Raw genomic sequence first — 26,072 nt, forward strand, 5'->3', positions numbered from 1 at the left:
GGAGGCCTTGGTTTCCCTCAGGACAGGCTGCTGGGGGATTGGGGGCTGTGGTAAAATTCTCAAGGTTATTGAAGTACTAATTACAGAACCTATAGCGTTTTAGAGCAGAGAAGGGGATATTCAAGATCACCTAGTCCGACTCCCTCATTTTCTACATGAGGAAACAGTGGCTCAGAGGTGAAGTGATTTCTCAGGGTTTCCTTTAATACCGTAAAGAGGACGATCTCCTTGATGGTCTTTTACCTTTCCTTGTCATCACATACCATGCTGAACTTGAATTTGCTGTTCATCATCTGCCTAATTGGTTCCTCCTTCTAGCAAATGAAAACCCATCGCAAACCACCACCCCCATTCAGCAGGCAAGGAATTAAATCCAATTCTGCTGCTGCCCTCACAAAAGCTTGAAAAGCTTGAAAAGGTCAGAAAAGATGTTTCTCCTTCAGCAGGAAAGCACCCCTGTAATCTGTCCCCTGCTGGGGCAGATTACCATCATTTCACATCTCTGATGGCCTCATCCAGAGGAAGTTTCTGTAGCTGTTTTTTCCTATCTGAGGAATTGACTGCCTATTTTCAAGGACAGAGGAAGGGCCACCACTGCAGGTCACGGGCTGCTTGGAACCATCAGGCTTTGAAGAAAGTCAGAAAGAGGCTAGGGCGGTCTTTCAGCGTGACGTTTTATCCCCTCACTGGCTGCTGGGGGATGGTTGCCATGGCAGCTGACCCACTTGGAGCTTCTGACAGGCACTTCCCTGAAGTGACGCCTGATTTCCTCAGTGAGGGAAAGGAAATGGTTCCTCAACACCGATAAGGGAAGCTGCATCAGCGCCAAAGAAAATAACCTTAAATTCCAAACAGGACCTGTAGAATTTTTTATGTGTGGGGGACCAGAGAGGGGAAAATGCAATTGCATCATGAAAAGCTGACTGCCAAGTCCTCGGTATCTCAGATGACTTCATCTGCCGGGAATGTTTGAATACCAGGGGCACTCCTCCAGCTGCCGGACCTCAACTCCCTTCAGGGCCTCCCCTCCTGTCTTCGTGCTGGAGTGGATACACCATTAGAGCCCAGCTCTCCCTACGGGAGCTGCCCCTGGCTTCCGGCCTAATTGGGGAACCGGTGGGACCAGTGGTTCATTGTTTCCAACCGAGACTGGAGGGCCAGCTCATTTGGCAGGCTGAGGCAGGGGAGAACGAGACGGCCTGACTTTGGAAAAGCTTTTAGGCAATCCCAGAAATGAATTTTTTCTGTGTTTGGAAATTTTTAACCAAGAACTCTCTAAACTCTCTGTTTGTTAAGTATAGGAATCATTACCGAAAAAGAGTATTAGGAGCTTGGTTCCCATGTGCTATTTTACCCAGTTTCATGCCGGCAAAAGCAAACAAGCTCTCCTACATGTTTTCCAAAAGTGAAATTTTGCTTCAAGTTTTTACCTACTTACCGCTGGAAGAGAATCAAAAGCAGAAACAGTGAAAGCGTGGACTAGACCCCGGAGAGAAAGGACCATGTAATCTTCAGATACAGCAGCGTTGATCCAAGGCACACATCAGGCTGCTCTCGAGTGCTGGGTGAATGAGATCAAGCCTTAGCACACGTACTCCTTGGCTGAAGTGGGCCAGCCTCTGCATTGCAGAGCGACTGGGACAGATTTATGCACCGTGGTTAGCAAGAGGGTTGAGAGGCCCATTCTGAACCTTTGGGATTTCAAATATCTTATTCCTCCACCCAGTGAGAGAGGACCAGACTTGTGTGGAGGAAAAGTGGTGAAATCATGGGGTTTTAGCTTTCTTTAGCTCATGCTTGTTTGTGTCTCAGACTCCAGAGGCAGGCAGAGATCCCCTCCTTCCTTACCCGGTTGTAACCAACCCCGTTCACATCAGTACCTTCAACTCCAGGGTGAGGCGGCCAGCCTTAAATCACATACCTGTCACCAAAGTTGGCAGATACCCACGTGGTGCTCTGACAGGGGAGGTGATGTAGGGTCCACTCAGCGCCCCTTTTCCCCTCGGAAACTAAGAAAAGGCCACCCCAACTTGATCCAAGGTGCCTAAAAGTCTTTTATTCTGCAAAGGCTTACAATGTAAACATTCTGGGGGAGTAGTAACACCCTGATTTAAATGTCTGCCAAGATATAACTGAATGCAGCTAGATTTTTCTTCTTGAGAATGGATTTGACAGGCAGAAGAGCAAGGAGTGTGAAGGGGGATGAGGTTGGGGAACAACCCAGGAATTGGGGAACGTTTCCCCGGAAGAGAGGCTAGGGACCCAAGGTAAACGTCTTCAAGGTCCACAGTCTTTCACAATGGAGACAGGAGGTCCTGTTCCATGTGCTGAGCACTTATGCTTTTGATTTGGAGTCCTAGGTAGAAAAAATTTATTTTTTCCTACTTCTTCAGTCTGTATCCTATTAATTTGCTAATCAATGATCTTATCTCTAATAAGGCTCAGGTGAATTTAGCTTAAGGCTATTCTACTGCTTCATGCATACTTTTTTTTTTCTTATTAGTCATCCATTTTATGCACATCAGTCTATACATGTCAATCCCAATCTCCCAATTCATCACACCACCACCCCCACCCCCCAGCCGCTTTCCCCCCTTGGTGTCCATACATTTGTTCCCTACATCTGTGTCTCAATTTCTGCCCTGCAAACCAGTTCATCTGTACCATTTTTCTAGGTTCCACATACATGCATTAATATATGATATTTGTTTTTCTCTTTCTGACTTACTTCACTCTGTATGACAGTCTCTAGGTCCACCCACATCTCTACAGATGACCCAATTTCGTTCCTTTTTATGGCTGAGTAATATTCCATTGTATATATGTACCACAACTTCTTTATCCATTTGTCTGTCACTGGGCATTTAGGTTGCTTCCAAGACCTGGCTATTGTAAATAGTGCTGCAGTGAACATTGGGGTGCACGTGTCTTTTTGAATTATGGTCTTCTCTGGGTATATGCCCAGTAGTGGGATTGCTGGGTCATATGGTAATTCTATTTTTAGTTTTTAAAGGAACCTCCATACTGTTCTCCATAGTGGCTGTATCAATTTACATTCCCACCAGCAGTGCAGGAAGGTTCCCTTTTCTCCACACCCTCTCCAGCATTTGTTGTTTGCAGATTTTCTGATGATGCCCATTATAACCAGTGTGAGGTGATACCTCATTGTAGTTCTGATTTGCACTTCTCTAATAATTAGTGATGTTGAGCAGCTTTTCACGTGCCTCTTGGCCATCTGTATTTCTTCTTTGGAGAAATGTCTATTTAGGTCTTCTGCCCATTTTTGGATTGGGTTGTTTGTTTCTTTAATATTGAGCTGCATGAGCTGTTTATATATTTTGGAGATTAATCCTTTGTCCATTTATTCATTTGCAAATTCTGAGGGTTGTCTTTTCGTCTTGTTTACAGTTTCCTTTGCTGTGCAAAAGCTTTTAAGTTTCATTAGGTCCCATTTGTTTAGTTTTGTTTTTATTTCCATTACTCTAGGAGGTGGGTCAGAAAAGACCTTGCTGTTGATTTACGTCAAAGAGTGTTCTGCCTATGTTTTCCTCTAAGAATTTTATAGTGTCCAGTCTTACATTTAGGTCTCAAATCCATTTTGAGTTTATTTTTGTGTATGGTGTTAGGGAGTGTTCTAATTTCATTCTTTTATATGTAGCTGTCCAGTTTTCCCAGCACCACTTATTGAAGAGACTGTCTTTTCTCCATTGTATATCCTTGCCTCCTTTGTCATAGATTAGTTGACCATAGGTGCGTGGGTTTATCTCTGGGCTTTCTATCTTGTTCCATTGATCTATATTTCTGTTTTTGTGCCAGTACCATATTGTCTTGATTACTGTAGCTTTGTAGTATAGTCTGAAGTCAGGGAGTCTGATTCCTCCAGCCCCGTTTTGTTCCCTCAAGACTGCTTTGCCTATTCAGGATCTTTTGTGTCTCCATACAAATTTTAAGATTTTTTGTTCTAGTTCTGTAAAAAATCCCATTGGTAATTTGATAGGGATTGTATTGAATCTGTAGATGGCTTTGGGTAGTATAGTCATTTTCACAATGTTGATTCGTCCAATCCAAGAACATTGTATATCTCTCCATCTGTTTATGTCATCTTTGATTTATTTCATCAGTGTCTTATAGTTTTCTGAGCACAGGTATTTTACCTCCTTAGGTTGGTTTACTCCTAGATGTTTTATTCTTTTTGTTGCAATGGTGAATGGGATTGTTCCCTTAATTTCTCTTTCTTATCTTTTGTTGTTAGTGTATAGGAATGCAGGAAATTTCTGTGCATTAATTTTGTATCCTGCAACCTTACCAAATTCATTGATTAGTTCTAGTAGTTTTCTGGTGGCATCTTTAGGATTTTCTATGTATAATATCATGTCATCTGCAAACAGGGACAGTTTTACTCCTTCTTTTCCAATTTGTATTCCTTTTATTTCTTTTCCTTCTCTGATTGCCGTGGCTAGGACTTCCAAAACTATGTTGAATAACAGTGGTGAGAGTGGACATCCTTGTCTTGTTCCTGATCTTAGAGGAAATGCTTTCAGTTTTTCACCATTGAGAATGATGTTGGCTGTGGGTTTGTCATATATGGCCTTTATTATGTTGAGGTAGTTTCCCTCTATGCCCACTTTCTGGAGAGTTTTTATCATAAATGGGTGTTGAATTTTGTCAGAAGCTTTTTCTGCATCTATTGAGATGATCATATGGTTTTTATTCTTCAATTTGTTAATATGGCGTATCACATTGATTTGCATATACTGAAGAATCCTTGCATCCCTGGGATAAATCACACTTGATCAAGGTGTATGATCCTTTTAATGTGTTGTTGGATTCTGTTTGCTAGTATTTTGTTGGGGATTTTTGCATCTATATTCATCAGTGATATTGGTCTGTAATTTTCTTGTTTTGTAGTATCTTTGTCTGGTTTTGGTATCAGGGTGATGGTGGCCTCATAGAATGAGTTTGGGAGTGTTCCTTCCTCTGCAATTTTTTGGAAGAGTTTGAGAAGGATGGGTGTTAGCTCTTCTCTAAATGTTTGATAGAATTCACCTGTGAAGCCATCTGGTCCTGGGCTTTTGTTTGTTGGAAGATTTTTAATCACAGTTTCAGTTTCATTACTCGTGATTGGTCTGTTCTTATTTTCTATTTCTTCCTGGTTCAGTCTTGGAAGGTTATATCTTTCTAAGAATTTGTCCATTTCTTCCAGGTTGTCCATTTTATTGGCATAGAGTTGCTTGTAGTAGTCTCATGCATACTTAATTTTAGGTGGAAGTTGAAAGCTAATCCTAACATTTTGAGGATTCTAAGTACTTCTTGAGAATTCTGAGGACTTCATCAGCATTTCTGACACCAGAATGGCCTGTTCTACTCCCCAGAGCCTGGCCTGCCTTCATGCCCATTCCTTCCAGGCTTCTGATTATAAATGGCCCAGTAATTAAGAACTGCATAGTTGGGGTTTAGGAAGTAGTTGGATTAGTGCTTGAGCTGATCAGAGGGTTTGAGGGAGCCCCCAGATGAGGGTGACCCCCTGAATGTAGCTCAGCTTTGCTTCTCTAGACTTTGCCTAACCTGGCTCTGTCCTTGACCGAGGAACGAGTGGTTTGTCCAGGTGACAACATGAGACCTCTGAGCTTAATAACGCATCTAGGAACAAGCAGAGACTGGGAAGACCTCCATTTCACTCAGGTTTATTGTCCTTGCTGTTCTCTCTGTGTGGGTTTTCTAAAGAATCAGCTCTTTTCTTCCTAAATTAAAAAAGTCCAGTTGGACTCTGTAAACAAGGTTGTACACAGCAGCACCAAATTACTAATTTTTTTCCACCTGTGAACAGATGGGTTTCCCAACACCATCTCCTTCAGCCTGGAAGAGGAAGAGGAACTGGAGGGTGGCGGGTCTGCAGAGTTCACGTGCTTCTCAGAAGATCTCGTGGCCGAGCAGCTGACCTACATGGATGCAGTACGTCTTCTCTTTGTGCCTCCGATGTGCTTCTACTTAGAATGTGGGAGTGACAGTACTGGTGGCCCCGGGTCACATGATTTAAGTCTTTTCAAATCCCCGAGAGAGGCTGTGCCTGTAAATGCAGAGTGAAGATGTGATTTGAATCCATCATCTGAATAATTCAGGCCTAAGCTCTTCTTACAATTCTGGGAGAAGGTGCTTTTTACTTGGCACAAGGAAATAAGAATTCTAATTCTAGGGAAACAAAAATCTATCCTGTTCCATGGGTATTTCTCTCCCTTTAGACTCATGAATATTTCAAGATCCAAACTGTTTATTTGGAGGATTGTAAAGGGGTCAAAGTATAAGTTAGGATAAAATAAATTCACTGAATCCACATGTGACTATATCTGGCAGCTCATTTCCACATGTGCTTCCTGGTCTTTTGAAGTTTGGATATTTTTGTTAGCTGTACATATTTGGTTTCATCAGCCGCGTTTCATAGCTCAGTGTTAGCTGGTTAAAGAAAAAGGGGCTGTTATCAATGATCACAATGGTTTTTAGCTCTTCCACACTTAGCACTTTAGAGGAAGCAGCATAGAGTTTCCATCTAGTTAACATGCAAATAGACTCTCAGAAGTAAATCAGATAGTCTATATAAAGTAAATCCTGGTGTTCTCTCTTTTACACAAACCCTTGCACATCTTGTATTGAAATTGTTGTACAAACGAGAATCAGATTTGTTCAACAAATTTGTTGTTGTTTCACACACTGATAGCAGAAGAGAAAGATGGAACACTTCATTGGCTATGACTTTTAGGCAAAGACCTGGAAACCAGGCTTTAAATCCCTCTTTCTTCCTTTTACTGTGTGATGTTGAATAGTTTTTCCTTTTGTATGTTTCTTAGTTTCTTCATTTTAAATAATGGGAAATAGAATAGTGACATTGATGTGTGTCACAGGTACTGTACTTCTGTGAATCACTTTTCAGGTGGTCATTCATATGCATTATACACAGTTTATGATCATGAGTGTCCAGAATGTACCATGGATATGATTTTTTTTTTTTTAATTATTTATTTATTTATTTATTTATGGCTGTGTTGGGTCCTCGTTTCTGTGCGAGGGCCCTCCCCAGCTGCGGCAAGCGGGGTCCACTCTTCATCGCGGTGCGCGGGCCTCCCACCATCGCGGCCTCTCCCGTTGCGGAGCACAGGCTCCAGACGCGCAGGCTCAGCAGCCGTGGCCCACGGGCCCAGTCGCTCCGCGGCACGCGGGATCCTCCCAGACCAGGGCCTGAACCCGCATCCCCTGCACCGGCAGGCAGACTCCCAACCACTGCGCCACCAGGGAAGCCCCCATGGATATGATTTTGAGGTCAAAATAATCTTAACCAATTCTTTTTGATTAGTAGTACAGATTTTTACCTGGCTTTCCTTCCAAGACAGAAAAGTCAAAATGTTTTTGGACATTTAAATTTTCTTTTGGTCATCGTGTTCCATTTGTTCAGTTGAGCAGATTTAGAAGGAACATGTGGGCTTTTCTGATCAGTTAATATATTAATTATTTACTTTTTTCTATTGAAATGAACACCATGAGGCAAATCAAGTAGAAAAGGGTTATTTGTCCATTCACGAAGTACCAACTTACAGATGACATGCTTTGCCATATGAAATGTGTGTGTTGTCCTTAAAGTCAATTCCTCTTTTGTTCTAGCAACTATTCAAGAAAGTAGTGCCTCACCACTGCCTGGGCTGCATTTGGTCTCGGAGGGACAAGAAGGAAAACAAACACTTGGCTCCTACGATCCGTGCTACCATCTCTCAGTTTAATACCCTCACCAAATGCGTTGTCAGCACCATTCTGGGGGGCAAAGAACTCAAAACTCAGCAGAGAGCCAAAATCATCGAGAAGTGGATTAACATTGCTCATGTAATTGTCTTTTTAAAAATATTCTTTGGGTTTAGTAGATATGGGAGATTATGCCATCACTCTTATGTTTCCATTTGGTTGAAAAGCAGTCAAAAGACCATATGTGAGGGCCCATTGGGTTTTGTTTATTTTTTAACATCTTTATTGGAGTATAATTGCTTTACAGTGGGTTGTTAGTTTCTGCTTTATAACAAAGTGAATCAGCTATACGTATACATATATCCCCATATCCCCTCCCTCTTGCATCTCCCTCCCACCCTCCCTATCCCACCCCTCTAGGTGGTCACAAAGCACCGAGCTGATCTCCCTGTGCTATGCAGCTGCTTCCCACTAGCTATCTGTTTTACATTTGGTAGTGTATATAAGTCCATGCCACTCTCTCCATTCGTCCCAGCTTACCTTTCCCCCTCCCTGTGTCCTCAAGTCCATTCTCTACGTCTGTGTCTTTATTCCTGTCCTGCCCCTAGGTTCTTCAGAACCATTTATTTTTAGTATAGTTTTTAGTATAGTTTTATACTATTTTAGTATAGTTTTTGTTGTCTTTCCAAAGTAAGAAAAAAGTTGCCTTTCTTAACGTGGGAGTTTATTTATTTCTCCTCTTTAAAAATATTCGTCCCTTGATCACTTCTTTCTGCTCATGGGCCCCTTCCGGGTGCGATGGAATGTCTGCTTTTTCACAGACTGAGTGTTGGTTCTGCACCGTGTTCAGTAAATATCAACTGGTGGCCTCAGTGTCAAATGGACTGCTCTGACGATGCAGAAGGATTATCTCTCACCCTTCCAGTACCTGGAGGCATTCTATTTTCTGCAGACTTGAAGAACCAATACCTTCTTAGGATCTCGAATCTCTTTTCTAAAAGACTGAAATATACAGATTTCACATTAGTCAAGGGCTTTCCTGAGGGCTTTATATCTGAAGTTGGAGGGGCAGAGTCTATTCCTAGGCCTGAATTACATTCTGCTGGGTGTCAGTCCAGTCTATTGGATCAACTGCTTCCATGCCATATGACCTTGACCTTCATTTATCAGCATCTTATTTCATGAGTGAGGAAAGGTGAATGGTATTCAGTCAGTCACCACATATTTCATGAGCCCCTAAATGCTTCAGAGCTACAATTTTATGTACTTTGGGGACATAGATAAGCTAAACACAATTAATTTGGTCCTACAGGAGCCTATAGTCAAACAAGGAAGCTAAGATATACTGGAATTATCTCAGCCTGGGCTGAAGAGGAGTAGGGCCGTATGACATAAGTGCTGCAAAAGTGGAGGAGCAAGAAATCACTTCTGACTGGGGTGATCCAGGAAGGTTTCATGGGTAGGATGACATTTGAATTTAGCTTTGAATAATTGATAGGATTTTGGGTATTTGAAGATTTGGGAAGATTTTTTTTTTTCTCGGCAGAAGAAATTACATCAGCAAGAGCTATGTAATTAACAACAATTTTGACAAATAATTATTATGTAAATATCCTCTGTTCTGGGCTATATGGGTCAGTCCTAACCAAAACACATTTTGTTTTCTACCCCATTATATATTTTTCTCATTAAGCCCCTATCTGTGGGCATAAGGCTTAAACTTTCACATTTTCTCTCTTTTTTTTTTTTCCACATTCTCTTTTGTGGTCTTTGATTGAATAGCAAAGCCATAATTGTGCCAGAGAATTTGCTTTATTTTGAGTCTGTAGGTGGTCTAATACCACAGACTTTTTAGTACATGGAAAAATACTATATGGAAAAAACAAAAAAATATCTTATGCAACTTTGACTTCTCCTATTCTGAATTGAGGTTATTTATCAACAAGTAAGAGCTACAAAAGAAGTTCTGATAGAGCATGGAATTTCTCTGTCTTCTTAGACTGATAAGAAAAAAATATTTTTTGGCCACAAACGCCATATCATTTACAGTCATCTACATGTCTCAAAAGAAAATAGTCTATCTACTTGTAATCTATTCAACTGCTTAGAAAATCTGTAGCAAGCGTGTAGCATCTGTATATGTGACAGGGTGACTCAAACAATGACTTTGGCCCATATAAATATCAATTGTGCGTTTATGTGATAATAAGAAATACAAGTTGTATAATTTGAGGTATATTCCAAATCCCATAGCACGTGCTTAAAAGCCAAGGGTCCTTAACTCTTGGCGATGCAGTTTCCCAGTGTGGAGCATGCTGTGTCCCTTGAAATTGTGTAGGTAACTTAATAAAATAACAAGACTCACAGGTGGTTCCCAGCCAAGATTTATTTTACTTTTCCTGCATTAATCACAGTCATTTTCTATTGAGAGAATGTTTGAAAAAAATGATAATTTTACATGCAGAAAATATTTCTGACCTAATATGACTGTATTTTCTTGGACTGGCCTTACTGCTACATTTTTACTTTTGCATCACCTCTCCTCAAAGATCATTCCTTTTCTAGAAATGGGGCCAGATGCCCCTTGTACTCCTTTAAACCTTTAGCTTAAGCCTCTTTCTGAATAATGTGTTCCATATGTTTATCACAATTTGCATGAAATATCTGGGCCTGAGTTCCTTTATTTATTGCAAGTTTCCTGATTTTTAGAACATAACTTTTGGATTCTGAACCTTTGTTGAACCATGCTGTCATGGGCTTGGTTTCCAGACTGACTGACTGTAATTCAGAGCGCGAGCTTTCTCTCTCTCTTTAGCTTTCTCTCTCTTTCTTTTTAAATAAAGGGAAAGCATTGAGGCGTTTGAAAAGAGTGGGCATGACTTTTGTAAAGAACTTTGGCATTTACTCTAAGAAAATGTTGTGGGGTTTGTTTGTTTGGCGTAGTAATTTTAAGTAGCCAGATTTGGGTGTACCAAGTTAGAGAATGCCATTTTTCCTTCACAGTCAGGACTCACGTGACTTCATGAAGTGATCTTTCAAGCAACGTGCATTTATGCCCAACCACTCTGGGACCTCTTGCCCCAGATGTTCTGCACGAAGCCAAGCCCATGCTCACACAGTGTACTCGATAGTCAACAGTGGATGTAGTACACTCCCCCATGTGCCTGCACATGAAGCATCTCCTTGGGCATAAGGCACAGCCCACTCTCTCGAGGCTGCCACCTTCCCCATTCCGGCCGCAAATGGGATCCTCTCCCTGACTGTTTTGCTGTCCCCTACCATTCATTCAGCAGGACTTTGACTTCAGGGTCGCTGCCTGCTGATGCTACAGACTCTGAATGGTAGCTGAAGTTTCAGGATCAGGCATTCTTTCTCCTTCCCCAGAAAATGACATCCAGAATGTTTCCTGTTCTCTTTCTATTTTGTTTTAAAACGCTGCCAACGTGAATTTTATTTTAAAAGCCCAAGTTATTTTGGAACCACTGTAAGTACCAAGGTGTTTCTGAATGTTTATGATTGCGGCACAAGCCAATCTGAAACCGAATGGATGTGTATAAAAATATTCCCTCTTGGCTAAGAACATAAAAGCCGAAGTTCAACTTGTGGTGAGTTTTTATTGCCAAATTATATACCCCTCTCTGGACAGGGGTTGGTCATGAGATGTTTGATAGCATCTGACCTCGAAGCAGCTGCTGCCCGGTTCACTTTGTGGGTCTGAAGGATACAGTCATCTTTCATGTGTATTTTTAGGGCATATGTGTGCTTTCTTCAGAAGAAAGTTTGCTTTCTCTAGCAAAGCTCTGTAGACTCACCTCCACTCGTGTTTTTACTGGGAACGCTGGAAACTATAAAACTGTAACAACAACACAGAAAATATATTAAAGGGAGAAAAACAAGTGTTCAGGGCCAAAATCTGTAAAGTGTCTCAGTGACTGGGGTGGGAGCAAAGGAGCCACTTTTTGATGTTCAGTATTTATACAGCCGCCTATTTAGTGGTAAGAGTTCATGGCAGCTGTGATACCTCTAAAACAGGAAACCACCAACTCACTGTTTTATTGATATTTAAATGCCTTGTATGTTTTAATCACTCTCCCTACAGGAATGTAGAATCCTGAAGAATTTCTCCTCCTTGCGGGCCATCGTTTCGGCACTGCAGTCCAATTCCATCTATCGGTTAAAAAAGACTTGGGCTGCGGTCCCAAAGTAAGTTCCCAAGTGTCTGCTCTGCTTTCTTTGGCTGGGCTGATTAGTTGCTGCATAAATGGTGTGGGTCCTCATTTTCAAAGCTCATATTATATAACTAGAGAAACATCTTTGAAAGCCTCTGTGTGTTCCAGGCAGGGTGTGTTTTACACATCATCATGAATGAGTTTTGAGGCAGGGCTGCTGCAGAAACCAAACTCATTCTCAAAGGGTGCCAAAGCCAAGATGATTGGCTTTGGGGATGATTTTAAGGATGTGCATATTATCTGGGCTTTGAGGGATAAGGTTGTGGAGTGATGAAGTTACAGCAATTTGCCATTAGTTCTGGTTATTTTTCAGCCACATTCCAAAGCCCTAAGCTGTTCCAAGCTGTGAGGGATAGTGTGTGCAGATAGGACATTAGTTCTTGCTGTTCAACAAGAATCCGTTTAGTTCGTTTCTGCTTCCGCCTATTAAAAGCTATCTTAGTGATATTAAAAACCTCTAAGTATTCCTTCCTAGGTACCTGACTAAAAACGATTAACTGCCCACATTCTGTATTGTGTTTTTCTTCATATTTCTTGCCGTAACCTTTGGAACAATGAACAATTGTGTCTTTCCTTATTGTTTCACTGTCGCTCGCGCCCCCATGTCCAGAGCTTCACTGAACTCTAGACCAGAGGGCTTTTGGCAAAGGAGGGAAGAGTGAGTGAGGAGGCAGTTCTGGTCCCCCATGTGTACCGATTTAGAGGCTGGAGCATGTGTCGTGACTACAAACTAGATCAGCTACTTTCAACGAAGTCTCTCTCGGTTTGCACTAATCGAGAAGTCAGGCCATAACAGGGAAGGATGCGTGCACTGTTTATAACCTATATTGTACACAGCGCAGTCTATACTGTGTGAGGCACTGTCAGTTCCAGTCGGGAGACAGGCCAGCTTGCTCCCCAGGCAGACCTGCCTTGTGGATTTGGCGGGCTCTGTCCTTAGAGTGGAAGGTCTAGGTACTCAATTTCATCAACTCACTCAGAGCTGGTTAAGCCTGAAGAGACTGACACTATCCAAACTCAACAGAGACCCGGATTGGTAAACCAGAGTTTCATAGATTTATGCTGAAAAAGGAGTGCCAGAGTGTTCAACCTACTGATAAGCTCACATTCTCTGTCAGAGGCAAATCTGCTTAGGGGAAGTCACGTTATTTATTATATAATTCTCTGATGGGTTTTGAAGCAGGTGATCTCATTGCCTGGTGTTATAGATCTGCAGACGCCTCAGCCACTTGGACTCCAGAGCTCGTGTTCTGTTATCTATCAGGAGAAAAAGTGGCAGATAGGCTTTTCAAAGTCCAGTGCAGTTTTCTTGATTACCACTTTTTTCTTGAGTTCTATCTCCTCTTCATTAGTTTGAATGAAGAAGGTGACTCTGTGTGATAGAGAGATTAGTTAATTGATTTTCCTCTGCACAGGAGTCTTATGAAAGATAAGGATCATGTAAAATCATTAGATGTTAGGCCCTGGCGACATATGATGGGAAAATCGGATGCGTACAGCGTCCCCACCCTCAGCACCCCAGCCCCGCACCTTCCCCTCATCACTGCTCCTCAAGTGTGGTATCAGAAACAATGGCATGGTCAGGGGCTAAAATGAAGTCTTGCCCCACTGCACCCTTCTCTGGTGGCAGTGAAAGGTAATCCTATCTTTCCTTGGTGGTTGATAAGTAGAACACTATGAAAAGTCACTTAGCCAGCCAAAGATTTCTACCATAGCAAATCTGAGGCTAAAACACAAGTAAAAAATTAGTGGACTTGTTTCTTAATCTCCTTGGTTACCATATGAGAAGGTCCATTCTTCCAGCTGGCTTTTGTATTTAAGAAACACCACAAAACAAACCTCAAAGCCCTATTCTGTACAACATGGGTGTCTGGTTTGTGTCTTCATTGGTTGGTGGGTTCATATTTTAGCAGGGCTGCTGGAGAAGTATCACACACAGTTCCTGAGAGAAGCCACTTGCATATCAGCTCTATATAGTTTCTATTGCTAAATTCAAGGAACAGGGTTAAGAGATTTTATTCGGTTATTACTTTCCTGATAACCCTTTATGTTAATAACTTTCAGTGGACAGAGGAGATATCTATTTCTTTCTGTTTATTTAGGCCCACATGTAATTAAGTTCTTAATGATTTTTTCCAAATATAAATAGCTTTAATGGTTTTCTTAATTCTAAGAGTAATACAACACTCATTGTAAGACACATAAATTCTTAGTAATGGCTTTCTCATAATAATGAAAGTGTTGCATATAGAATGACATTGCCTCTGTTAATTCTTTGCCTTCAGAATCATCCTCTCAGTAACCCTGGAGGGGCGTAGAGAAAAGCGCGAGGCCCGTGGAGATGTAGTGTACCAGGGAGGGGCAAGGCAGGAGTAGGTGCTTTACATGTGTGATCCTGGTGACCTTCACGGCCATCCTGCGAGGGGGCTGTCACTGTTTCCATAGTGCAGATAAGAAAACTGAAGCTCAGGAAAGTTGAGCAACTTGTCTCAGATCACTTAGGGAGTGAGTGGCTGAGTTGGGATCGGAACCCACCCCCTCTGACTCCAGAGCCCGTTCTGGTTCCACCATCTACTCTGACTCTAAGAAGTTCGAAATTTGGGTTCTGTACTGCAGCTCTCAGCAGTTAGTAGTAGAAGCTCGTACAAATCCCCAACCCTGGCATCTTCATCTCTCAAATGAGGGGACTGGCCAAGAAGAGTTCTCAGGTCCTGTAGGGCTATGGGTGTGTTGCTAAGAGAGAATTTTTTTTAACCTGCCGAAGAGAACATATCCCAATTAGACAACTTAATACCCCAGTTTAACAATCTTTTTTTATGATTATAACATGCATGGTTAGAAAATATCCCTCTCTTCACACAGGTGATCATGTCTACCTATAAAAAAAAAAAAAAAAGCCACCCTGCATTGGAAAGGTCATTGGTTTTGTCTGTGCTCACGTAGCCCTTCCCTCTGTAGCCAGAGGTACTGAGGGCACCTGGGCCCAAGGTGTTGGACTTTTACTAATCTTCATTTGTTAATGTTTTCTTCATCCCTTTTGTAGGGACCGAATGCTGATGTTTGAAGAACTTTCAGACATCTTCTCGGACCATAATAACCACCTGACCAGCCGGGAGCTACTGATGAAGGTGAGGGCGCTGGGTTGTACTGTGCTGACCGCTCTGGAATCCGTTCAACAGAAGGGTAGCTTGAGGGCTCCTTGGAGGCCTGCAGTCCCTTGAGAGAGGCTACAGGGAGTGGAAGGCAGGACTTTTGGTTTTTAAGCCAAATCGAAGAAGCCTGAGGCTGAGAAAATTCAAAGTCCAGCTCCTCAGCTTCACTGTGATGCAACCAGATTGTGAAACTTGCGTTGCTGCCTGTAGCTCCTCAACAAGCTGCCCTGGAAACACTGAGTGCTGGCAGTGAGGTGGGTGAGAGGGCCTGGAATATCCTTCTCAGCAAAACAGCTTCTAGGAGGACAGGGGCCAAGCCTGCAATTCTACATCCTTTATTTGCACTAAATTGCGCAGCCTGTCCGTCAGCAGTGTTTATCGAACACCAGATGAGTGCTGGCTTCTGAACGGCAGGCTAGGTAAAGCTACAGCTCGGTTCATTTTCTTTCTCTAGATGTTTGTTAAACATCTAATATTTGTAAAGCATTTGACCGGCCTCTGGGAGTATGAAGAAGATGAACACAGACCCTGTTTTTGGGAACTCACCTGCTGGTGGGTGGATATAGACCCTAAACAAGAACGAGTAGTCAAAGAAAGGTACAAAGATAGGTTGTGAGCAATCATCAGAGGGGAACATGGACCAGATATTATCTTCACGGCCTCTCTATAAAGTAGATTTTATCCTCCTCATTTTGCAGCTAGCCAAGCCTCAGAGAGGTAAGGAACATACCCGAAGTCCCACACCTGGTAGTTGGTGGAGCTAGAATGTGAGTCCAGCCTGGTGAGACTCTAAAGCCAGTGCTTTCATCACTTAGGCATAAAACTATTTCTTTTGACCACTTGGGAGTAGGAGGCAGGGTATGTCAGGTGAAACTTCATGGAGAAGGAAAATAAGTTGGTAATTCAGTTAATCCTGATTGGGCATTCACTGTGTGCTGGGTGAGGGAGGTACAGCCTTTCTGAAGGCAGCCTCCGATCTTAAGGAGACTGCAGTCTCATGGGGGAGGCGAAGTGGGCAATTATGAAAAAGACCCCAAAAACCAAAAATAAAAACAAAAAAACTATGATATGTGCTACCATAGGGGGAAGCCTGTGGGCTATTAGAACAGAGGACCCTTGTCCTTAGTCTCCTTTTCTGTGAATTGGAGGTGATAATAGTACTATTTAGTCTACTGATCTCATGGAATTGTTTTGAAGATTGACTAAGGAAATATTTGAAAGCCATGCGCAAATGTCAATTTTTTTTAGTATTTGGCAAGCTATCTACATGTGAAACCAAAGTACACATAACAAATGAAAATGAAAAAAGTATAAGTGATACATGTAGGCTTAGAGTAGACACTTGGGAGTAGGAATGAGAGTCAAGTGGGGGTGGGGTTACTTAGAAAAGGCATCAGTTGATAACTGTTAGGTTAGTCGTTCCTGTAAGAGCATCTGTTACGGTCTTCTTGACTGTTCTCCTCCCAAGTCCTGCTCCTCTTCCTTCATGTCTCAGTGAGGACTACATTTCTGCTTGAATCCTTCCTTGACACCCTCAGGTCTGATTAGGCCCCTTCCCATGTCCTCCAGAAGCCCGTCGTTCCTCTGTCCTAACACTTATCATATGCTCCATTAGAATCGCTTGTGCATTTCACCTGTCTCCCTGCTGGCCTGTAAGCCTCTTGCAGGCAGGGACTTTTTCACTGTTATGTCTCTAATGCCTAACACATTGGGCATGTAGCAAGTGTTCAGAAACTGACATCCATTGATGGACCTCCTAATTCACAGGACTTTAACAACTTGCCCACTCTTAGCCCTTCTTGGCGTAGATGGTGTGAGCAGGGCCGGGTGGCTGCTGTCTGACTTTGGATTCGGCTCACCTGATGAACTGCACACTAAACAGTGCTTGGCTTGCTGAGGTCGTGTTACTCCCTGCTTCACATCCCCTTGGATTTGCAGACTTTAAATGGAAACTCATCTGGCTGGAAGGAGATGGCTTAGTGGTCTCCCTGTCAGTAATACAAAGCTAGACTAATTGGAGCCACACATTCAAATCCCGATAGCTCTGAGTCATCCTTCCAAAGCAGATAAATTGAATACTGTGCAGCTCATTGCCTGGTGGCCATCTTCTGGCTGAAACCTTAGAAGCAGAGCTATATCTAGACATTAAAGGTCCCATAAACCTTTCTGAAATGTAGAAGTTTACCTCGGTGCTCTAGGTTAAATTTCTTATACGTGGCTGGAATCCCAAAGATGAAAAACTTGGCTATGAATTCATGTGGTCTGTGCATTATCGTTAATGATAGTGGAATGTTTTGGGCAGGTCATACGTCTCTGTGGGTCCCTTTCCAGTCATCTTTATTATTCTTCATACTAAGTATATAATTCTGGATGTTAATTCTCAGCACAGTTGTAATGAAATGAAGGTACTTTGGTTTTCAGAAGAACCATGGCTGGTCTCTGTTTTTAATATGCCACTCCTGGACTTAAACTGATTTGTGGTTGGGTAATCCTAGTCGTGAATGACCTATCTTCTCTTCTGCTTCTGGACAGATGTAAGGTGCTACCTCTATAATACTACGGCTGAGGCAACATCAGAATTAGCAAAAATCTGTGGTTTTCCTTTTACTTGTTGGAGACAAATGTTTTTATTTTACTCAGAGATTATCTTAAAACTGTTACTGTCTTATGATTTCTGAAACTTGGATCATTCCAAACAGGTTATCTATGGAGTCCACACATTTCAAACCAACAGGAAGAAAGAGTCTCACCAAATCTTCTTGGTTCTTGGGATTCTTGGTGAGAACTCTTCTGGGTTACACTGCTAGAAACAAATGCTAGAAAGGCCCAGGCCATTGGCTCTGGTGGAGACGTCTGTTTAGTGAAGCTCCAAGCACACTGAAGTCAGAGCTGGGGTAGAAGACCGTAGGGCTGGGAAGGCCTATTCACATAATTACCATTAACTGCTAAGCTGTCATTTAATCAACATGTGTGGAGAGGGATCCAAATGTCTGTGTAGCACCCAAGTAGAAGAGGCCCCTCTGAGGCCCAGGAACAGGATGGATGAGGGCAGTTGTCCTCTGCCACAGATGGAGATAGAGAGAAGGTGAGACTCAGGTGAGAAGTTTGCACTAGAGAGAGAGAGAGAAGGACAGCGAGGAGAAGAGACAAGAGGAGAGTGGAAGGTTGATGGAGGGCAAGATTTGGAATTCATCCAAACATGGGTGATGATTGAGGTCACGGGACTGGATAGTATTTCCAAATACCTGAGTAGAGCAAAAAACAAGATGACTTTGTCAGAAAGAAGAATCATTAAGAGAGAGTGAGCACAGGCAGCAAAAGGAGGCCACAGGAGGGACCCAGAGCGATGCAGTCACAAATCCTGTGAGAAGTCTCAAGAAGTTTCAAGGGATTGGTGTTGTGAGACCTTGCAGGGCAAAGGATTTAGGGTCGAGGAAGGAAAACACTTCCTTTGGATGTGGAAAACACTTCCACATCCAAAACATGGATGGATGTGGCACATAGGGGATTTCAGTTGACACCTCATCTGGAAGAGCTGGCACTACTAGTCAGTCTTTTTTTAGTTATCTATCCAGGAGTGGAATCTCACTCTCATGAAGTCATGAAATCAGCAAATCTTCCAGCTCCTCATCCCAGATCTTTGTCCTCCCAATGAGGAGGTTTTCCTAAGTGCTCTTTTAGGATCCTACTTCTGTGATTCTCAGGAGCCTCTTAACTTTTCAGAAATCCTTCTTAAGAATTTTAGGTATACCTGCAATAATGTCCATACATTACATGTCTGTCAGTGATTGAGAAACTGAAAGGGAACCAGAATAACCTACTCCCTGGAAAGAGGTGGACACTTGCATTCAAGTCAGAAAAAATTGATTTCTTACTCCAAGCAAATTCTTAAGAGTTTCCTCTTAGATAGCCTCATCCACCAGAAGGCAGGCAGCAGAAGCAAGAAGAACTACAATCCTGCAGCCTATGGAACGAAAACTACTTTCTCAGAGAGATAGACAAAATGAAAAGGCAGAGAACTGTGTACCAGATGAAGGTACAAGATAAAAACCCAGAAAAACAACTAAATGAAGTGGAGATAGGCAACCTTCCAGAAAAAGAATTCAGAATAATGATAGTGAAGGTGATCCAGGACCTTGGAAAAAGAATGGAGGCAAAGATTGAGAAGATGCAAGAAATGTTTAACAAAGACCTAGAAGAATTAAAGAACAAACAAACAGAGATGAACAATACAGTAACTGAAATGAAAAACACACTAGAACGAATCAATAGCAGAATAACTGAGGTAGAAGAACGGATAAGTGACCTGGAAGACAGAATGGTGGAATTCACTGCTGCAGAACAGAATAAAGAAAAAAGAATGAAAAGAAATGAAGATGGCCTAAGAGACCTCTGGGACAACATTAAACACACCAATTCTCATTATAGGGGTCCCAGAAGGAGAAGAGAGAGAGAGAGGACCCGAGAAAATATTTGAAGAGATTATAGTCGAAAATTCCTTAACATGGGAAAGGAAATAGCCACTCAAGTCCAGGAAGCACAGAGAGTCTCAGGCAGGATAAAACCAAGGAGAATCATGCCGAGACACATAGTAATCAAATTGACAAAAATTAAACACAAAGAAAAATTATTAAAAGCAACAAGGGAAAAACAACAAATAACATACAAGGGAACTGCCATAAGGTTAACAGCTGATTTCTCAGCAGAAACTCTACAAGCCAGAAGGGAGTGGCACGATATATTTAAAGTGATGAAAGGGAAGAACCTACAACCAAGATTACTCTACCCGGCAAGGATCTCATTCAGATGTGATGGAGAAATTAAAACCTTTACAGACAAGCAAAAGCTAAGAGAATTCAGCACCACCAAACCAGCTTTACAACAAATGCTAAAGGAACTTCTCTAGGCAGGAAACACAAGAGAAGGAAAAGACCTACAATAACAAACCCAAAACAATTAAGAAAATGGCAACAGGAAAACACATATTGATAACTACCTTAAATATAAATGGATTAAATGCTCCAACCAAAAGTCATAGACTGGCTGAATGGATACAAAAACAAGATCCGTGTATATGCTGTTTATAAGAGACCCACTTCAGACCTAGGGACACATACAGACTGAAAGTGAGGGGATGGAAAAAGATATTCCATGCAAATGGAAATCAAAAGAAAACTGGAGTAGCAATACTTATATGAGATAAAATAGACTTTAAAATAAAGAATGTTACAAGAGACAAGGAAGGACACTACATAATGATCAAGGGATCAATCCAAGAAGAAGATATAACAATTATAAATATATATGCACCCAACATAGGAGCACCTCAATACATAAGGCAAATGCTAACAGCTATAAAAGGGAAAAACAATAGTAACACAATAATAGTGGGGGACTTGAACACCTCACACCAATGGACAGATCATTCACACAGAAAATTAATAAGGAAAAACAAGCTTTTAATGACACAATAGGTCAGATAGATTTAATTGATATTTATAGGACATTCCATCCAAAAACAGCATACTACACCTTCTTCTCAAGTGCGCACAGAACATTCTCCAGGATAGATCACATCTTGGGTCACAAATCAAGATTCGGTAAATTTAAGAAAATTAAAATCATATGAAGCATCTTTTTCCAACCACAGCGCTATGAGATTAGAAATAAATTACAGGGAAAAAAACGTAAAAAACACAAACACCTGGAAGCTAAACAATACATTACTAAATAATCAAGAGATCACTGAAGAAGTCAAAGAGGAAATTAGAAAGTACCTAGAGACAAATGACAATGAAAACACGATGATCCAAAACCTGTGGGATGCAGCAAAAGCAGTTCTAAGAGGGAACTTTATAGCAATACAATCCTACATCAAGAAACAAGAAAAATCTCAAATAAACAATCTAACCTTACACCTGAAGGAACTAGAGAAAGAAGAACAAACAAAACCCAAAGTTAGTAGCAGGAAAGAAATCATAAAGATCAGAGCAGAAATAACTGAAATAGAAATAAAAAACACAATGGCAAAAATCAATAAAACTGAAAGCGGGTTCTTTGAGAAGATAAACAAAATTGATAAACCTTTAGCCAGACTCATCAAGAAAAAGAGGGAGAGGACTCAAATCAATAAAATTGTAAATGAAAAAGGAGAAGTACAATGGATACCACAGAAATACAAAGCATCCTAAGAGACTACTGAAAGCAACTCTGTGTCAATAAAATGGACAACCTGGAAGAAATGGACAAATTCTTAGAAAGATATAACCTTCCAAGACTGAACCAGGAAGAAATAGAAAATATGAACAGACCAATCACAGGTAATGAAATCGAAACTGTGATTAAAAATCTCCCAACAAACAAAAGCCCAGGACCAGATGGCTTCACAGGTGAATTCTATCAAACATTTAGGGAAGAGCTAACATCCATCCTTCTCAAGCTCTTCCAAAAAATTGCAGAGGAAGGAACACTCCCAAACTCATTCTATGAGGCCACCATCATCCTGATACCAAAACCAGACAAAGATACTACAAAAAAAGAAAATTACAGACCAATATCACTGACGAATATAGATGCAAAAACCCTCAACAAAATACTAGCAAACAGAATCCAACAACACATTAAAAGGATCATATACTATGATCAAGTGGGATTTATCCCAGGGATGCAAGGATTCTTCAATATATGCAAATCAATCAATGTGATACACCATATTAACAAACTGAAGAATAAAAATCATATGATCATCTCAATAGATGAAGGAAAAGCTTTTGACAAAATTCAACACCCATTTATGATAAGAACTCTCCAGAAAAGTGGGCATAGAGGGAACCTACCTTAACATAATAAAGGCCATATACGACAAACCCACAGCCAACATCATTCTCAGTGGTGAAAAACTGAAAGCATTTCCTCGAAGATCAGGAGCAAGACAGGGATATCCACTCTCACCACTATTATTCAACATAGTTTTGGAAGTCCTAGCCATGGCAATCAGAGAAGAAAAATAAAAGGAATACAAATTGGAAAAGAAGGAGTAAAACTGTCCCTGTTTGCAGATGACATGATATTATACATAGAAAATCCTAAAGATGCCACCAGAAAACTACTAGAACTAATCAATGAATTTGGTAAAGTTGCAGGGTACAAAATTAATGCACAGAAATCTCTTGCATTCCTATACACTAACAACAAAATATCAGAAAGAGAAATTAAAGGAACAATCCCATTCACCATTGCAACAAAAAGAATAAAATACCTAGGAATAAACCTACCTAAGGAGGTAAAAAGACCTGTGCTCAGAAAACTATAAGACACTGATGAAATAAATCAAAGATGACATAAACAGATGGAGAGATATACCATGTTCTTGGATTGGAAGAATCAGTATTGTGAAAATGACTGTACTACCCAAAGCAATCTACAGATTCAGTGCAATCTCTATCAAATTACCAATGGCATTTTTTACAGAACTAGAACAAAAAATCTTAAAATTTGTATAGAGACACAAAAGACCCTGAATAGGCAAAGCAGTCTTGAGGGAACAAAACGGGGCTGGAGGAATCAGACTCCCTGACTTCAGACTATACTACAAAGCTACAGTAATCAAGACAATATGGTACTGGCACAAAAACAGAAATATAGATCAATGGAACAAGATAGAAATCCCAGAGATAAACCCACGCACCTGTGGTCAACTAATCTGTGACAAAGGAGGCAAGGGTATACAATGTAGAAAAGACAGTCTCTTCAATAAGTGGTGCTGGGAAAACTGGGTAACTACAGGTAAAAGAATGAAATTATAACACTCCCTAACACCATACACAAAAATAAACTCAACATGGATTTGAGACCTAAATGTAAGACCGGACACTATAAAACTCTTAGAGGAAAACATAGGCAGAACACTCTTTGACGTAAATCAACAGCAAGGTCTTTTCTGACCCACCTCCTAGAGTAATGGAAATAAAAATAAAACTAAACAAATGGGACCTAATGAAACTTAAAAGCTTTTGCACAGCAAAGGAAACTGTAAACAAGACGAAAAGACAACCCTCAGAATTTGCAAATGAATAAATGGACAAAGGATTAATCTCCAAAATATATAAACAGCTCATGCAGCTCAATATTAAAGAAACAAACAACCCAATAAAAAAATGAGCAGAAGACCTAAGTAGACATTTCTCCAAAGAAGACATACAGATGGCCAAGAGGCACATGAAAAGCTGCTCAACATCACTAATTATTAGAGAAATGCAAATCAGAACTACAATGAGGTATCACCTCACACTGGTTAGAATGGGGATCATCAGAAAATCTGCAAACAACAAACGCTGGAGAGGGTGTGGAGAAAAGGGAACCGTCCTGCACTGCTGGTGGGAATGTAAATTGATACAGCCACTATGGATAACAGTATGGAGGTTCCTTTAAAAACTAAAAATAGAATTACCATATGACCCAGCAATCCCACTACTGGGCATATACCCAGAGAAAACCATAATTCAAAAAGACACATGCACCCCAATGTTCATTGCAGCACCTTTCACAATAGCCAGGTCATGGAACCAACCTAAATATCCATCGACAGATTAATGGATAAAGAAGATGTGGCATGTATATGCAATGGAATATTACTCAGCCATAAAAAGGAACGAGATTGTGTCATTTGTCGAGATGTGGGTGGACCTAGAAACTGTCATACAGAGTGAAGTAAGTCAGAAAGAGAAAAACAAATATCGTATATTAATGCATATATGTGGAATCTAGAAAAATGGTATCGATGATCTTATTTACAAAGCAGAAACAGAGACACAGACTTAGAGAACAAATGTATGGACACCAAGGGGGGAAAGCTGGTGGCGGGGGGTGGTGGTGGTGTGATGAATTGGGAGATTGGGATTGACATGTATACACTAATTTGTATAAAATAGGTAACTAATAAGAACCTGCTGTATGAAAAAATAAATAAAATTCCCCCCAAAAATAATTATCAATAGTTTGGGAGGACTCAACCACCCAGCACAGGAAGTAGCACATTTTAGGACACTTTCGTTCATCCCCAGGAAAAACTATAAGCAGGGGATCTTTAAATGATATCTCTTCTTATTATCATTTGTAATAGGGAGACTGAAAGTACGTAATGAGTCACTACGGGTTCTGTCCCCAGTGATGTACCTGGACCTGGGTAAAGGCTGGTGAATGATACAAGATACTGATGTTGCAGTGTCATCGGAAAGGCTAAGTCACTGGAAAAGATCCCCTCGTAGTCGTACAGTAGTGAAAAGTCACATGCTGTGGTCATATAATAAACCCAGGGAGAACTGACTAAGGGAAAACCAATGCAGTTATGCACTACTGAATTGTGAAATTTGCCTCCCATTCATGCAGTTCCTGGAAAATGAGAACTTAACAAGACCCCAAAACCACAAAACCAAAAACACTTTATGTTCAGTCAGCAAACTGGAGATTAGTCATTATGTAGAAGAGTTTGTTGTCACAACAGATGGGAGGAGAGAAAGGGTAGCCATCTGTCCTCAGGCGCCAGGAGGAAAGATTGATTTGTAGGAGTTCCAAACCTGAGAGGCAACTTGGGAGGCTGGACTGGGGGAGAAAAAGGGGAGAAAAATGTATGAAGGTCTGGCTTTCATAGATCAGTGCTGGACTTCCTCAGAAAACTTCCGGTATAAAAAGTTTCATTTAGCTAAGAAATACCACAGGAATAGTCCCTTTTCTTCCACAGAATGCTGCACATGCCTTTCAAGCCAAGATCAAGAAATCATAAAATTTACAGAGGAAGAGATCTTCATTTCCAGGATGTGTGATTACTTCGAGTGAAATTTGGGATGTGTTAAAAATTGTCTCCAGTTCCGGGAATTGCCTGCCTTGTATTAATGATTGATTTTATAACCAAATCAAGGGCTCTTCTTACAAAATAGGAGGAAAACAGGATAAGCCATGGCCACCAGGCACTCTCAAGAATAGATGTCTCAACCACTAGCCAGCTAAGTGTTTGCATAATAGCCCAGAGCCTGCTGGAGGCCTCTTCGCTTTGCACGGCGTCCAGATAGTTGTGCAGAGTTTCCGCCCCAGAAACTAGGTGCCCCTTCACTTGCCCCTGTATCACTTTCCTCTGTGTGTGCTTCTGTTTCTTAGGAAGGAACCTCCAAATTTGCAAACCTGGACAGCAGCGTTAAGGAAAACCAGAAGCGCACTCAGAGGCGGCTTCAGCTCCAGAAGGACATGGTATGCAAGGCCCTGGGTCTCCCTGAGGGCCCACCAGCGAGCGGCCCTGTGTCGGGGGCTGGGCTTCTGCATGGCCCTGGACCCTTTCGTCTGCAGGGTGCCCCTGCCCTCAAAGAGGTTCTCCCATCCTTTACCTCATCTGTCCTCAGCAGCCCTGGGAGGTCTGAAGCTATTTTCACTCCCACTCGACCCAGCAGGAAATAAACACTGAAAGTCACAAATCACATTGTTTTCTGGAACATTTTTATTTTCTGGAAGTGAGGGAAAGTCTGCGGCAGGTAGACTTCTGTCCCTTTTGCTGTCTTCTTTATCCACTCCTGCACTTAGGAGCTACCGCGACCTTGGCCTTGAGACCCCTGGGCTTCAGTTCCCCGACGGGAATGCCTACTGTAGCCAGCTTGGAACACACGGTGGCCCAGGACCTGGGTGCCGGGGAGAGAGAGTGTCAGCTCCCAGGAGGACTTGGTCCTTGTACTCGGAGATCTTTTCATCTGTTCCAAATCCTCTAGTCATTTTCTGGCTCTCGTCACTAACCCCAAGTACTAGCCAAATCTTTCTAGTTTTTCAGTACTCAGAGGAACGTGATACCTCCCTCTTTAAGACTGAAAGGTAGTTCTTGACATCGTTGGCTTTATTTTTAACACTCTCCTAACTTTTAGCATAGAAGGGGAAAACCAGAGAGAGGAGAATGGAGATTGACAAACTCAAAATACTCTCATCCCTG

The 26,072-nt window shown here is 41.5% G+C and overlaps 1 protein-coding gene across 3 annotated transcripts in view; it reads left to right on the plus strand.

Moving 5' to 3' along the window:
• RGL1 (ral guanine nucleotide dissociation stimulator like 1) overlaps positions 1 to 26,072 on the plus strand; it is a 286,150-nt gene that overhangs the window by 233,010 nt on the left and 27,068 nt on the right. For all 3 annotated transcript variants that reach the window (XM_036863740.1, XM_036863756.1, XM_036863748.1), the window contains 5 exons: positions 5,828 to 5,952; positions 7,651 to 7,866; positions 11,825 to 11,928; positions 14,998 to 15,082; positions 25,259 to 25,348. In XM_036863740.1, the coding sequence (XP_036719635.1) occupies positions 5,828 to 5,952; positions 7,651 to 7,866; positions 11,825 to 11,928; positions 14,998 to 15,082; positions 25,259 to 25,348 (620 nt within the window). The remainder of the gene's footprint in view (positions 1 to 5,827; positions 5,953 to 7,650; positions 7,867 to 11,824; positions 11,929 to 14,997; positions 15,083 to 25,258; positions 25,349 to 26,072) is intronic.

The sequence above is a fragment of the Balaenoptera musculus genome, chromosome 1, assembly GCF_009873245.2.
Source record: "Balaenoptera musculus isolate JJ_BM4_2016_0621 chromosome 1, mBalMus1.pri.v3, whole genome shotgun sequence".
NCBI classification, from domain to species: Eukaryota; Metazoa; Chordata; class Mammalia; order Artiodactyla; family Balaenopteridae; genus Balaenoptera; species Balaenoptera musculus.